The sequence below is a fragment of the Peromyscus maniculatus genome, chromosome 1 (assembly GCF_049852395.1).
Source record: "Peromyscus maniculatus bairdii isolate BWxNUB_F1_BW_parent chromosome 1, HU_Pman_BW_mat_3.1, whole genome shotgun sequence".
Lineage (NCBI taxonomy): Eukaryota > Metazoa > Chordata > Mammalia > Rodentia > Cricetidae > Peromyscus > Peromyscus maniculatus.
In genome coordinates this window covers 10,264,715-10,279,988 of record NC_134852.1, presented here as the reverse complement: position 1 = coordinate 10,279,988, position 15,274 = coordinate 10,264,715, and the positions used below count along the sequence as shown (strand labels likewise).

Below are 15,274 nucleotides of genomic sequence, written 5' to 3'. Positions count from 1 at the left end.
TCCAGTCTTGACGTCTTATTTTTACATGATTCCTGAAAACAATTTCACTGGATATTAAAAGATGCTGTGAAAATTAACAATGTGATTGAGAAGACTTTGTGCAGTAGCCACATGAGTACACCAAGAAACACCATGTGAATTTGTGATATGGCAGTAGGAAGAAGGATGTGTAGGTGTTGGGGTATTACACTCAAAGTTGGAATGGACAGAGGCACTACTTTTGTAATATGTCTATTTTATTACTGTTTTATCTATCTGTATTACCCATAGATACTTGTTCCAAGGTGACTTTATGAGAGAGAGAGAGAGAGAGAGAGAGAGAGAGAGAGAGAGAGAGAGAGAGAGAGAGCAATTCTTTGCATGAGTTCTTGGCTTTATTAGGATTGGTTAGAATTAGAAAAGGACTGGTTCAACTTTGAGCAGCTTTTCTTTCTGTTCAGGATTGACCATGGCATTCATGTTTCTCTATCATTCTCTTATCTGTCTTATCAATCTGTCTCTTTCTGCTGGCAGCTAGTAGGCCAAGACAATTACATACTAAAAGACCTTTTGAGGCACATAAGTGACCAGGCCCCTCCCCTGAGGACCTCCAACTGCCACATCACAACACACTCTCCTGATGGCTGGATCTAACCCTTGCCCCAGAGAGTACAAAGCCCGAGCTCTAGACTTGAAATCCCACCAATGTGCACCTTGTAAAGCTTCACCTAGTAAGATCCACCTCCCTCCCCAAGACACTCTATATAAACTCTGTCTTCTACTCAGTTCTCTGCTGTTTCTTGGCCAAGCAGAGGAAGCCACTCTCTTGGTTTTCTCCAATAAAAAACTCTTGTATGAGGTCTTTTGTGATGGGTGACTTTGTGGTATCCTTTGGCTCCTGACTTCCAGGATGCCTTTCCATCCAAGATATAATGCTCACACTTTTATCTTCAGATATTATAAGGGCCCTTAACTGAGAAATGGATCAAAGATAGAGGATAGATCAAAAAGGCATCTCCTCACCCTGAAACATTGTTGAGAGAATGTTTGATTGTGGTACCAGCCCAAACAGTTGAACCTACAGATCAGTTATTAGAATACCAAATCTCAATGATATCCTTGGTTATCAACTTAGCTACTCTGAAATTAACAAAACCTCAAATGACTATGATCACTTGTGAGGGACTATTTCTTAATTGAACAATTTAAAGAGGGAAGACCAACTTCTAGTACTCAGGATCTTTGAGATGGAAAGATAAACCTTTAATCAAGACCTTTGAGGTAGGAATATTTACTTCTAATTTGGACTACACCTTCTCCTGGAAGTTTATGTAAAGGATATGAGAAAAGGAAGTTTGATCTCTCTTCGCCCACTTACTTTGCTCTCCTTTGCAAGTTCACGCCTTCACTGGCATTAGAGTCTAATTCATTGGGATTCTGGCATATACTGAAGACAAGCTGAGATATCCTGCATTGTGAATGGAATAACAACTGGACTCTTGGAATGTTGTTTTTTTCAGAGTTAAAAGCCAAAGAGATCAGAGCAGTAGCTAAGAACTGATACTAAACACCTTTCTTACCCTTCACTACCCCTATTGTCCTTCCATTCTGAAAAAGACCTAATTCTTGTGTATTTGTCTTTTTAATTTTTAATTTTTTTGGTTGTTAGAGACAGGGTTTCTCTTTGTAGCTTTGTGCCTTTTCCTGGAACTTACTTGGTAGCCCAGGCTGGCCTCAAACTCACAGAGATCCTCCTGGCTCTACCTCCAGAGTGCTGGGATTAAAGGTCTGTCTTTTTATTGACTTTCTGTTCTGCCTTCTCATTGGTTGTAAGCCGAACCACAAACTTTCATTCATAAACAACAATCATTGTATTAGCTTGACCACTGTAAGCCATTCTATTAAATTATTTCTCTATATAGCTATATCTGTACATAGATATAGATAAAGAGAGATATCTATCTACCTACATATCCATATATCTTTATAACTCTATGTCCTATCTATCTATCTATCTATCTATCTATCTATCTATCTATCTATCTATCTATCAATCATATATCTATCTATACCAATATATCTATATCTATCTCTCTCTCTCTCTCTCTCTCTCTCTCTCTCTCTATATATATATATATATATATATATATATATATATATATGTATATATATATATGGATATAGAAAGAGAGAAAAAGAGAGAGATCCATTCTGTACATTCTGATAATGTAGAAAACCCTGACTGATACACTGTAGAACTCAGGACTGTCCTGATTGTCAAACCAGACAAATGTCTTTTCTCTCTTATGTGGTGAAATAGTTTGTAATCTTGGAAGTGAAGCTTCCCTGAAGATCAGAGGACAGAATTAATATAATTAATTATTAAATTAATTAAATAATTAATTTCTATGACCACAAAATTAACCATAGAAGTCACACAGTGGTGGCACACATCTTTACTTCTAGCATTTGGGCAGCAGAGGCAGAGATCCACCTGGATTTCTGTGAGTTCAAGGCCACAGTGGACTTCGAGATTAATCCAGTCAAAAGAGAAACAGGGGTAGGAAGTGGTGGCACACACCTTTAATCCTAGCACTTGAGATCTCATGCCTTTGCTACCAGTATTTGGGAAGCACACATGCCATTAATCCCAACACTAGGGAGGCTGAGACAGAAAGTAATATGGCTGGGTAAAGAAAGGCATATAAAATGGGAGGAGATAGGAAATCAGGCCCTTGTGGTTGAGGACTCAGGAGCATTCAGTCTGAGGATTTGTGGAGACAGGCGCTCTTTTCAACTGAGGAATTAGTGAGGTAAGAGGTGTTGGCTGAGGCTTGCTCTGCTTTTCTGATCTTTCAGCTTTCACCCTGATATCTGACTCCTGGCTTTTATTAAGATCAATTAGGATTTATGCAATACTCTTAGAATGAACAGTTGTATTTTCTCTTTGGATTATAAATAAGCCTTGGAAATATCACGCATAGCAACTAAAACAATTTACATTGAAGGATATTCCACTCAAAGTAAAAACTTCAAAGAAAGTACTGCATCAAACAAAACATCAAATGTGCAAAATACCATGTGGTCATCTCTAGAAACTATACACAGAGAGAACAATGAATGGACACTGAAGGTTGTATTTATATAACATGTTGGTTGATATGTATATGTAATAACAATTATTGTTTAAGACTGAGCTGTGGATTTGTGACTGAATAGTGAGGATGCAGAGTATTGGAAGTGTAGTCAGGAGATAGATGGGGGAAAGGGATCTAGGACACAACTGGATCCAATATTGCCCACACAGCAAAACTAGATAAATGTCTCCATTCTCTTAGAATGAACACTTTAATTTTCTCTTTGGCCTATGAGCAAGCTTTGACAATGTGAGAGCTTAATAACTAATACAGTTTACATTAGTGGATATTCCACACAAAGCAAAAATGGCAATGGTTGTCATGCATCAGATGAAATATCAAAAGGTGAAAACACCACTTGGTCATCCATGGAAAATTATAAAGAAATAAAAATGAATAACTCAGAGGGTCTTAGTCATTAATTTGTGAATTTATGTGTATATGTAACAACAATGAATAATGAAGAGAAGGCTGTGGATTTGGGAGTGAACAGTGGGGTTGGAGGTAATGAAAGTTTAGTCAGGAGGAGAAGGAGGGAGAGATGACATATTTATACTTTATATTAAAATTTTAAAAGAGAAAGCCATCAGTTACTGGATATAGGTTCTATAACAATTAGGTTAGTCAATAATCTGATTACAGAAGAAGGCCAGTTCAAGTACTCTCTTCACTGTTCCTAGGAGTATTAGCTGGGGAAATATGGTGATATTTTATTTGTACTAAAACGTAATTTTATTTGTATATTAATAAATAAGTTGCCTGGAGATCAGAGCTAAAAGCAAGCCATTTAGCAGAAGTCCGGTGGTGGTGGCACATGCCCTTAATCCAATCACACCCCAGGCAGAGTCTCTGTGTGTTCAAGAACACAGCCAGCATGGTGACACATGCCTTTAATCTCAGTACCAACCATAGAGACCTGGAGGTCTGTATAGACAGGCAGTGATGAGGAAGTCATGTGGTTGGGTTTAGAGTCAATGAGAAGGCAGAAAAGAAAGGCAATTAAAAAGACAAGTTAAACATTAGAAGTTCTCTCTCAGGGGAAGGATAGCATTGAGTGGTAAGCTAAAGGCTATTCATTAGTGGTCTGATCTCTTGGGCTTTTAACACTGTATTTGGCTCTGTGTTTCTTATTTAATAAGACTATTTAGAATTTTGTCTACAGGACAATCCTTGTGAAATCCTGGGGATTTCCCTATCACCAGGTTTCTCCCTTGGCCATAAAGGCCCCCTCTATCAAGATATCTCTTTCATTGCTATCTCTCTCTGTCCCTCCCTAACTTGACCATTTGATCCCTCGTGTTCTCCACCTGCTTCCCCTCCCTTCTACATCCTCCCACCCCAGTTTACCCAGGAGATATTAACTATTTCCCATTTCTGGGACCCTCCATATGTGTCCCTCATATAGTCCTCCTTTTTATCTGGCATCTGTAGGGTTGTGGATTTTATGTTGGTTATCCTTTGCTTTGCATCTAATATCCACATAAAAGTGAGTACATAGCATACTTGTCTTTCTGGGTCTGGATAAGCTCACTCAAGATGATTTTTTATAGTTTCATCCATTTGCCTGCAAATTTCATGGTGTCCTTATTTTTTACTGTGGAGTAATACTCCATTGGGTAAATGTACCACATTTTCTTTATCCATTCTTTGGTTGAAGGGCGTTTAGGTGACAATTGTGAGTCTTGTTCTGTTTGTGGGGCTCCTGGCAGAGGGACCAGGACTTTCACCAGGTGCATGTCATGACTTTTTGGAGCCCATCCTCTATGGAGGGATACCTTGCTCAGCCTTGATGCAGGTGTGTGGGGCTAGGCCCTGCCTCAACTTGGTATGCCAGAATTTGTTGACTGCCCATGGGAGGCCTTACCCACTCTGAGGAGTGGAAGGGGTGTGGTATAGGGGAGGATGTGGGGGTGGAAGAAGGGGATAGGGAAGAAACTGGAAATAGAATGTAAGATGAAAAAATTAAAAATTAAAAGAAAATATCAATCCAAAAAAGAGGGGAAAATCACATTAAAATAAAGTGAAATTCCAAGCAAACAAAACAAAAGATTGTTTTGATCTTACAAAAAAGTCACAAGAAAAAATTGCAAAACATCCAAAAATTTACCTTTAAATGTAATAAAGTGCTGTTTCTCATACTCTGTACAAAACTAGTCTAATTCCCTCCAGTGCACTGTCTGCTTAAGATAAGAAACTTCAGCTGAGCACCTTAAAACCTTTTGCAAGAATGAAAAAAAGTCTACATCTCAAAGAAAATAAATAAATATAATTAATGTAAAATGCACTTCTCCAGAGAGACCATTGGCTACTAGTGGCCATTGTGAGAGAGTCAGTCCTTTTCTTCAATGCAGTACCACTGATGAGTTGTCCATGCTCCACCGAATAACCTTCTTCCTGTGCTGAGTCAGGTAGCTTTGACTAATCTCAATGGAGCACACACCAAAACAAAACCATGTCAGGGGAGGCTTCTTGAGAAAAATATTTTGAATGGTGCAGGAGTGGAGTGCAAAATAGGAGAATGGGGAACAATGAGCAAATGCATCATATCGATGTATGAAATGGTAAAAAACATTCAAACCTCCTCAACAACATATATTTATCATATCTCACCAGCAACAGATAACATCCATAGAGTTGGTTTTATAATTTCCCTACTGAAACTGTGTCTGTGGAGTTTTGTCCACCTGTGCAGTATGAAACATTTTCTCATGGTGAATTTTGATGTTATCTTTCACTAGAACTCAATGATACCCACACAATGTGTGATACAATATGAGCCTGTGATATGTAAACAGAATTAAAGCCCATGAATATGTGGAAAGGTTTTGTAACATCTGTTTGACATTAAAAAACAATGTCATACATCACAATAGTCTTATAGAAAAGAACAAATGCAGAGACCATGACAGAAGCAGTATTTTTTATTATGACATAGCCGTTCCTCTAAATTCTCACAAAACACTTTTAATGAGATCATATTTTACATAAGTTTCAGGTAACATATTTAATGGACAAATTTTAAAAAAAAATGTCCCCTGATGATGAGAAAAAATGCAACCTGTAACTTTTGTCTATCATGTACAGCATAGCACTTAAAATTTTAGCTAACACAGTCAGACAAGTAAAGTAAATACAGTGTGTGCATATTTGTAAAAAAAAGAGACAGGTTGTCAAAAATACAGTAAACAAAAGCTAACAAAGGAATAAAAGTTTCATTTCAGACAAACATTATTTTTTCACAAGTTCTGTCTGAATGGATAGACGATGCAGAGCTGGGAAGATGTATGAATATGGTGAAAATACATTGTATGAGATTGTCAAAGAAAGAATATAACATTATCTTTTATGAGAAACCATCTACTGAAATGTAGAAGAAAGATTAATATTCATAATTACTGATTGCATCCTGGTAGATTAAGGGCATATACAAAACATTTCCTTTTGTATTAAACATCAATCAACAGTGAGATTTAAAATTACAAGGAAAACACCAACTCAATGTCACTCTTGAACTGCACACATGTGACCTTATCTTGGAATTTTGACAGTGATTGTGAATGGAATACATAACGCAGTTTAGCAAATGCCATGCTAAATAAAATATTTTGAGTGGAAGTGTAAAAGGTAATGTGACTCATACGGGATCTGGATAGGTGTTCTAACTTCCTGAATTTTGTGGAGATATAGAGCCTTGAGGTCTGGCTATTGTCAGTGTGACTTATTTGTTATTTACACGTGTTTGAAAATAACAAGGGTGGTAACATGCTATACTTCCAAGTCATGGCAACAATATCCCTCCTCTTTATTTCCCACTATCATCATTTCTTTCAAGGCAAATATGAAGTTTTCCTAAAGAATCCTCAGATCATTCTAGTAGTGAACAATGAAAATACTTTCCAGAGAGAGAGAGAGAGAGAGAGAGAGAGAGAGAGAGAGAGAGAGAAAGAGATCGAGAAAGAAAGAAAGAGAGAGAGAAAAAAAGAAAGAAAGAAAGAAAGAAAGAAAGAAAGAAAGAAAGAAAGAAAGAAAGAAAGAAAGAAAGAAAGAAAGAAAGAAAAAAGAAAGAAAAAAAGAAAGAAAGAAAGAAAAAGAGTTTGAAGCATCATTTTCATCCCACTCAATTCAATCTTGATATCTGGCTTTTCCAATTATTTTTGTTGTTTGGACTGAGTTCTAATTCTCAGCGGTAAAGGAAAAAACTGCGAACAACATTGACTCTGGCAATGTAAAGGGAAATGTTATTTGAAAGTGAGGGAAGCAAGGGCCCATGGCACATGGAAATAAGAAGAATGGAGGAACTAGTAAGCAATTCTCCACAATGAGATGTGGAGAAAAGTGTACAATTCAGCAAGAAAGTGCTCTTGAATGAAATCCCCAGGATTCCCTACACCCAGAACACATTTGCTTCCTGGACCCTCAAAGAGTAAAGTTTCTTAATGTACATCCAGTTTTCTTAACAATTCTTCCTTTCTTCTATGAGACAAGCAGATTTATTTTCCTTGGTCTGCTCAAGTGTGGAACCTAGTGCACTTTTTTTTTGTTTATCTTCTGGTTGTATCTCGTTCCATTTTCTTCCTGTGCCAAGCTACTAACAGCAGAATCACTATAGTCACTAGAACCAAGGCAGCCATGATTATTCGGATGAGATTTTCAACTGTGTGACTTTTGTGCTGTGAGGCTGTGGGTTCTGCATAAAGAAGTCAAGGATGTCAGATCCAATCAAAGTCTTCTGATAATAAATGATTGCGCACCCAGTCTCCCATCTTCTCCTTGACAGAACTAGACCTTTTGTGTCTTTCTCTTCATCTAGAATTCTCCATCTCACCTGATTCTCATATGGTCATGTTTTTCATGTTCTAATGGTCTTAGCTTCCCCAGTGAATCAAACAATTTGTGTAGAGTATATAAAGTGCTTAAGAGAGCTGAATAATTTTTATTTTACTATAAATGCATATCATTCTCATGGAATCTCATCTTGCAGATCCAGCAAAAACATTTCCTGCTGCTTGTAGATGGGGATTAAGTCAGCTTTCCCCAATTCCCCAACTTCACAGGAAGCTTTACTAACCCATTATGATCTCGCACATGCTGTACCTACCTCCCATGAGAGCTCTACTTACCATTCTCAGTGTGGGTGAGAGACTGGTCCTTGGAATCTGCCAGAGATAGATGGAGAGATGAGATTTGAACTTCAAGCACTTGACTATAGCCTGTTGGTTTCTACCTCAGTCTGGACTTTAAGTACTTCAACTGGATATCACTTTGTTTCGGACCACATTTTGTGCCTCTGGATTCTTGTTGGTCTGTCAAGATCACAGATCAGGTGCATCCAGCCTCAACAAATCATATTATTGAATACAGGAAAGTATTGAGATTCTGAGGAAATAAAACTTGCTGATTGAGTCTGTGTACCATTTTTACCACAAGCCTTTGATGACCAGCTGTTATCATAAGACTGTGCTCTTTATCTCAGGAAATATAAGCAAGAGGAGAATGAAGGACTGAGGATGCCATTGGAGACTGTTCTCATTGGGTTTTGTCAACTTAATACAAACTAGAGTCATCTGGGAAGAGGCAACTTAAATTGGACATATGCCTCCATCATATGGGCCTGTAGACAAGTCTGAGAGGAATTTTATTGATTGCCTGATAGTTAATGTGGGCTATCTAAGCCCACTGTGAGTGGTTCTAACTCTGGGTAGTTGGACCTTGATGATATAAGAAAATAGTCTGAGCAAACCACTGGAGAGTAAACCTGTAAGCCATGCTCCACTATGGCCTCTGCTTCAGTTCCTGCCTTAAGTGCCTACATCTAAATGTCTTCATGATGGACCGTAAAATATAAGAAGAAATAAAACCTTTCTTCCACATGTTGCTTTAGATCAAGGGGTTGAATCACAAAAATAGAAACCAAAGCAGTAGAGAGAAAATGTCTGAACACTTAATATGCTGTCTGTTCTCAAGCCCTCCTGCTTCTGCTAAATTCCAATGAGTCACTGAGGGGAGTAATTGCATCAGGGGATGCTTAAGGCTGGTGCTCTATGAGGTGTGAAAGTCTTTGGGACTTTTGAGTTTCATTATTTTACTTATAGGTCAGAACGCTATTCAGAGCAGATCCCTGGGTGACACTCTGCATTAAGAAAGGTAGTGTCAGGGGTTCTTACCTGAGACCAAGAGGTGAAGGGAGTCACTTGATTTTGACCACAACTGGGGATGTTTCCTAAAATAGCCATAGCATCTGAATGTACCATTGTGAATGGCAGTCACGGGGTCCAGAACAAAATGAGCTTGAAACTCCCTATTGGCACTTTGCTGTGAGTCCAGGGTCCATTGGAAGTGGTGCTTTGCTTCCTGGGTCAGAATAAATCTGCCAAATCCCAGTGATGAACTGCACTGCATGGCTATGGTCTCTCCTGAGGTCACAGCAGAACTGGGCCAGACAGACAGGCTTGGTTTATCATAGGCTCCTAGGATACAAGGGGGAGTGAAATGAATTTAAGCTTCCCACATTGTACTGCAGGGTTGGGCTCTGAGAAAAGTACCCTGGAGAGCTGAACTCCTTCTGAGGGGAGAGCCTGTGCTGGGAACCCTGACTCTTCACTCACCTGTTAGCACCAGTTCCAGGGTGTCACTGTGCTCTGACCAGCCAGCAGGGCTCTTATAGTTACACTTGTATATCCCTGCAAAGTAAGCTGTCATGTGTTGGATGTAGAACTTAGCCTTGTCCAAGCTTTCCAGAGGGTATTCTCTGTCCCAAGGATCCGTGCTTCCCTCTTTAAGCAAATGGTACTCCTTGGCCTCCCAGGACCCCTGACACCAAATAGTAACAGGTGCATACATGGCGATCACAGAGTGTGGCTCAGCCCATATTTTGGGCTTTGTGAGGGTTCCTGCAAGGAAATCAAAGGTTGAGTCCTGGTACAATTCTCCCTCAGACACCAAGTCTTAGTAGGGCCCTAATGGACATCACAACATTATCCATAAACTTTACAGATTGCACATTGTGAAGAGATGACCAAGAGGAGAGCAAATGATGTCTGGTATCCAGAGTGAAGGATAAAATTTTGAGGTGGATGGAAACACTCACCTGCCAGGACTGCAGTCTTCTGTCCCACACTCAGTCCTGAAAGAAAATTCACTCTGAGAGATTTTTTCAGTCTGAGACAAGGGTCAATATCATGGAGTTTCCAGATTCAATAAGACCTGTGTTGGAATAGGGTTTCTTACAGACTTGAGTGTCCACTCTCCCTCTTCATATCTTACCAAGACACAACAGCATTCTGAGCATGGGGACCATGGTGAGTCGTTGTATTTTTCTTGCTTGTGCTCCTGGGGAAGCCTAACCATATTCTGCAGACACATCAGACAGGCTGTTTTCAGCCTGGAGGCAGGTCCTTCCTGTCATGGGTTTGCCACATCAGTACTATCACCAGCTCACCACAAGAGGAACTTCTCTTTGTTCCTCAGTGCAGGACTTTTGCCAAGTACTCGGCAAAAAGTACTTGGCAAAAGTCCTGCACTGAGGAAAAGTACTTGCGTTGAGGAAAATCTTTAAGAAAAAAAAATGTTTTTTTTTCCTCTATTCATCACATCTTTCTGCCTGTCCTGTGTGTTTTCCAAGCCAAAAAAATAAGCATTCACTTGTTACAGCATGTCATTTCACAAGGAGAAACAATTGCAGACCCCAAATATGCAAAAGTAGTATTAGTCAAAATCAACAGTATGGTCTAAGAAAAGATTCATTTATGCTGTTAAAATGAGAGGCCTTAATCTCAAGGTAGGTCCATAGACTCAAGTCAAATATTTCTTAAGGGCTCAGGTGAGACTCTGCTCTCTTTCCTTCCTAAGCTCCAATGGTCTTCCGCATCTTTAGTCACAATGTCTTGATTCACAGCACCCAAGTACCAACATTTTCTAATTCTGTTCCCTCTTACTGGTTTCTGTGAGACTGACCCTTTGCCTACTTGTTTGCATTCTCAAAAAGTTACTCTTATGTTGAGACCATCATGCTTAAGTTCTCCTCTGATAAGATAAAAAGGTAGATTATTGAATCAATTACAAAAAGGAACTACTTGTTTTAAATTAAATAAAATAAGTAATGACTTTTTTTGTCTGAAATTGTCAAATGTTAATGGACTGGACATTGTTAATTTATATAATGGAGTTTTTGTCTGAATCTGTCAAATGTTAATAGACTAGACATTGTTAATACAGTTCTTGACTGTATATATTGTATAAACATTGTTTTATTAGTTATAAGCTTCCTTTATTATTTAGACAACAAAAGGGAAATGTGGTGATATTGTGTTCCTCCAAATATATTGTACACCCTAATAAACTTATCTGGGTTCAGAGAACAGAACAGCCACAAGACAGACATAGAGGCCAGAAAATGATGGCATACACACCTTTAATCCTAACAATCTGGAGATCCATCCAGATTTCTAAGAGTTCAGTCCCACTGGAAACAGCCAGTCATGGTGACACATGCCTTTAAACTCAGGAAGTGATGGCAGGAATTAGAAAGGTATATAAATCATGAGGACCAGGAACTAGATAAAGGCTTGTTAAGCTTTTAGGCTTTTAGCAGCAGTTCAGCTGAGACCCATTCAGATGAGTACTGAGAGGCTTTTCAGTCTGAGAAAACAAGACCAGCTAAGGAATTTGTGAGGTGAGGTTGGCTGTGGCTTCTTCTGTTTCTCTGATCTTTCAGCATTCATCACAATACCTGGCTCTGGGTTTATTTTTATTAATAAGACCTTCTAAGATTTGTGCTACACTCCTCCAAGATCCTTAACTTAAGTACTATCTGGTACCAGAAGTAATAATTTCAGGTTCTAGGCATAAGAATGTAGGCACCTTTGGCTTTATTATTCTGCTTGGAAAAGGAATTTTCCACATCCCAATTAAACTTTGGTGACTGGCTGCTTTCATCAAAGGGACATAATATCTACAAGTGCTGGGAATGCCTGCAAGTTGTGGTAATCTATCCCCTGAGGATGACATGAAATACAGATAGGGTTTCCTATTTCAATTACAGTGGCTGCGATGTCCGCCTATGTTTTTCACAGGACTAGTCATAAAATTTATTAGGGATGATGGAAGGGTTTTGCAATACTTTGGCCCATGCTGGTATTATTCCTTGCTAAAGAAGAAAGATGGAATAGAAAGAGGTACAGGTTTTGTTTGGTAGTATAGCTATATAAAATTTCCCCGACTTCATTAAGGAGCCACTTATCAATGCTTTGGTTTAGTAATCAAAATTAAAGTCACTGGTTCACCACATCATACTTGGGTGGCATTGCATATTTTTTCTGTCAATGGTGCTTTATGTAATGTATGACATGGTTTGTTCATGTTACTCCAGTTAAAGTTCCCATAATACTGCACCTTTAACACTGCACTCCACTCCTCTTGGACTAGAGGAGTGTATCCAAGATGGGCTCAGAAAACCCTAGTTAAACTATCACCAATCACTATTCTCCATTAACCTCTATAATACCTGGAAGACATAAGTAGTTCTTGAGTGTCCAGAAGAGATAACATTTGTAGTTCATCATATCATATAATTATCATTAGATAAATCACAGGAGATATGTTTTGTTTTAAGACAATCAGGAACACAGTAGCCAGAACTTTCAACAACATGAGGAATGTTAAATTTCAAACAGCTGCTATGTTCCCAACACACACTGTGTAAGCCTATTCTCAGTAAGGCATGTCTCCCAGCATTGAAGTTGGGCACTTAGTATATTTCAGAAGGTATGATTAGGCTTCAGCATACCAACAGGATAAACTCTACAAGGAATATATTCTTTGCACATCTTTCACATTGCTGACCCCCAATCACCAGATATTTGTGGTGGGATGTTATTTTGTAGGCTGTGAATATGTGTTACTCTCATTGGTTGATAAATAAAACTCTGATTGCCTAGTAGCTAGGAAGGAATTATAGGTAGGCAAGCAGATAAGGAGAATTCTGGAAAGAGGAAGGACAGAGTTGAGATTAACCAGCCAGACACAGAGGAAGAAAGATGACAAGGCAGAACTGCGAAAAGGCACCAAGCCATGTGGCTAAACATACTAAAATATGGTTTAATTTAAGTGTAAGGATGGTCAGTAATAAGCCTAAGCTAATGGCCAAGCAGTTATAATTAATATAGTCCTCTGTGTATTTACTTGGGGGGCATGAGTGGGAGAGATTTGTCCTGATTGCTGGCCAGCTGGGACACAGGAAAACTTCCAACTACATTTGGCTGCCCAATGTAGAGCAAGAGTTTCCACCTAAAACCACAGAAAGTTATAAAAAGAAAATTCTAAAAAGGAGCAAAAAAGAAGCTGTCTAGTTTTGTCTCTTATGTGAGCCATGAGCTATGGTATGCCATGTTTGCGGTGGCATGTGGGCTTGAGTGCAGCATTGTGGATTCCTGCCACTGTACACAGAGGCATCTCCAAGCTGCACAGCAGCATGGTTCATAGTGGATATAGCTTTTGCTAGTGCAGACAAAAAATGGTTTCTGGACTACATACTGCTTTGATGAAGGCCTAGACCACTGCTTCCAAGAGTTAGTGGTGCACCTGGCTCCCCGAGCTGGTGGTAAATGTACCACCACCATATTGGGAAGCTGAAATGGGCAGAGTCAGCAGCCAAGGCTTCAGCTTCAGTGCTAGCCACTACAGTTTAAAGCAATAGATTCACAATAAGGCAGATTCAGATGGAATGAGACTTTAAATGGTTTACAGTGTGTAAAAATGTATGTAGGCTTGGAAGAGAGAAGAAAATGAATATAGAGAGTTATGTAAAAATAGTTTAAAAAAATAAAGTCTTTAAAGAGACAGTAAAGGTAATGTAAAATTAAGCCAGACAAAGATGGATATTACACTGAGTTTCTGGATTATGTTGTCTTTGGGATTTTTAACTGCAGAAAGACATTTGATTGTAAAGGCTACTAAATTATATATATATATATATATATATATATATATATATATATATATATTATCAAAATTTGTGTCTAAGTATATGTTGTTTTGGAAAAGATGTGCCCCTGTTTCCACAGTAGATGAGAACTGATGGATCGCTTCCAAGCTAATATAGTTTGATCAAGGAAGAGGCCCTGTGAGGTCTCGAGGTGATCCAACATGCAAAATCAGCTTCAAGGCAACTGACTCAGATAATGCAGCATCACAGACTACTCCAGTCAGGACTTGACCATAATTCTTAGTTTTCTCAGGATCCCCATAAGATTACTAGTGCCCACAACCAGCAGGAAGTAGTGTGATAAGCGATGTCCAAATTCCCAAAATATTTTTTATAAATGTTTATTTTTATTTATTGGGGTTGATTATAAATGCAATCTCTTACTAAAAAAGAAAAGGGGATATTGTAGATATGATAGGATAAAGAGTAACAACTTGTTTAAAATGTTTTACATTGCTAGGGATTTTAATTTATTGATAGAAATTTAAAGTTAATTTTGTTATATTCTATGTATATCTCTACTCTTGCTTAAGGTTAATGTTTCCACAGCTCATTTGAAATTGTAATGTATAATTAAGAAATACAGATTAATAATTAGTCATCCATGATAATCAAACTTATAGTCATGTTAGGTTTTTCGGTACATAAAGGTGTATTTCAATTAGGTAGGTGATCTTCAAACACTTCAAAGACCTACAGAATATGACATTTAAAATGTTTTAAGAACTTTGAGTCTGGACATTGAGACATGCCTGCTTCTGGCAGCACCATTCTATTTCAGAGACATTGAAGAAGCTTGTTATGGGTTGGCTTTCTTTGTGGCAAATGTTAGCCACTGGGTAAAAAAGTGTCCTTGCATTGACTGCTTGACAGTATGTTGTATAAAGTAGACATGCAGGACCCATAGGAAGGTGACCACTGAAATCTGCAAGATGAGCTGGTTCTTCATGTTCTTGCCAAATATTCTACAGGACACAGGGGGAAGCGACTATAAAACTCTAGGCCTAATGGCTGAAGATGAATGCCCCAATGCTTCAGAGGAAATTTGAGTGACTGTCCAGGCGAGCAACTGTCTCTGTCATACCAGAATTTTGGATGTTGCTTCCAAATTCCAATGTTCTTCCTGTTTACTAAGGTAATATATCCTTCTGAGGTCTTTGATGTATTTGAAAACTAG

At 38.5% G+C, this 15,274-nt stretch overlaps 1 protein-coding gene across 2 annotated transcripts in view; it reads right to left on the bottom strand.

Moving 5' to 3' along the window:
- LOC143272850 (leukocyte immunoglobulin-like receptor subfamily B member 4A) overlaps window positions 1-10,541 on the bottom strand; it is a 36,799-nt gene extending 26,258 nt beyond the window's left edge. The window contains exons 1-6 of one of the 2 annotated variants that reach the window (XM_076569249.1): window positions 10,380-10,541; window positions 10,204-10,239; window positions 9,722-10,006; window positions 9,281-9,583; window positions 8,237-8,272; window positions 6,036-7,803 (exon numbers count right to left, since the gene is read on the bottom strand). In XM_076569249.1, the coding sequence (XP_076425364.1) occupies window positions 7,658-7,803; window positions 8,237-8,272; window positions 9,281-9,583; window positions 9,722-10,006; window positions 10,204-10,239; window positions 10,380-10,413 (840 nt within the window). In that variant the 5' untranslated portion in view covers window positions 10,414-10,541 and the 3' untranslated portion in view covers window positions 6,036-7,657. Of the gene's footprint in view, window positions 1-6,035; window positions 7,804-8,236; window positions 8,273-9,280; window positions 9,584-9,721; window positions 10,007-10,203; window positions 10,240-10,379 lie in introns of those variants that run through there. The other variant, XM_076569250.1, reaches the window with a different exon arrangement.
- Between the last annotated feature and the right edge of the window lie 4,733 nt (window positions 10,542-15,274).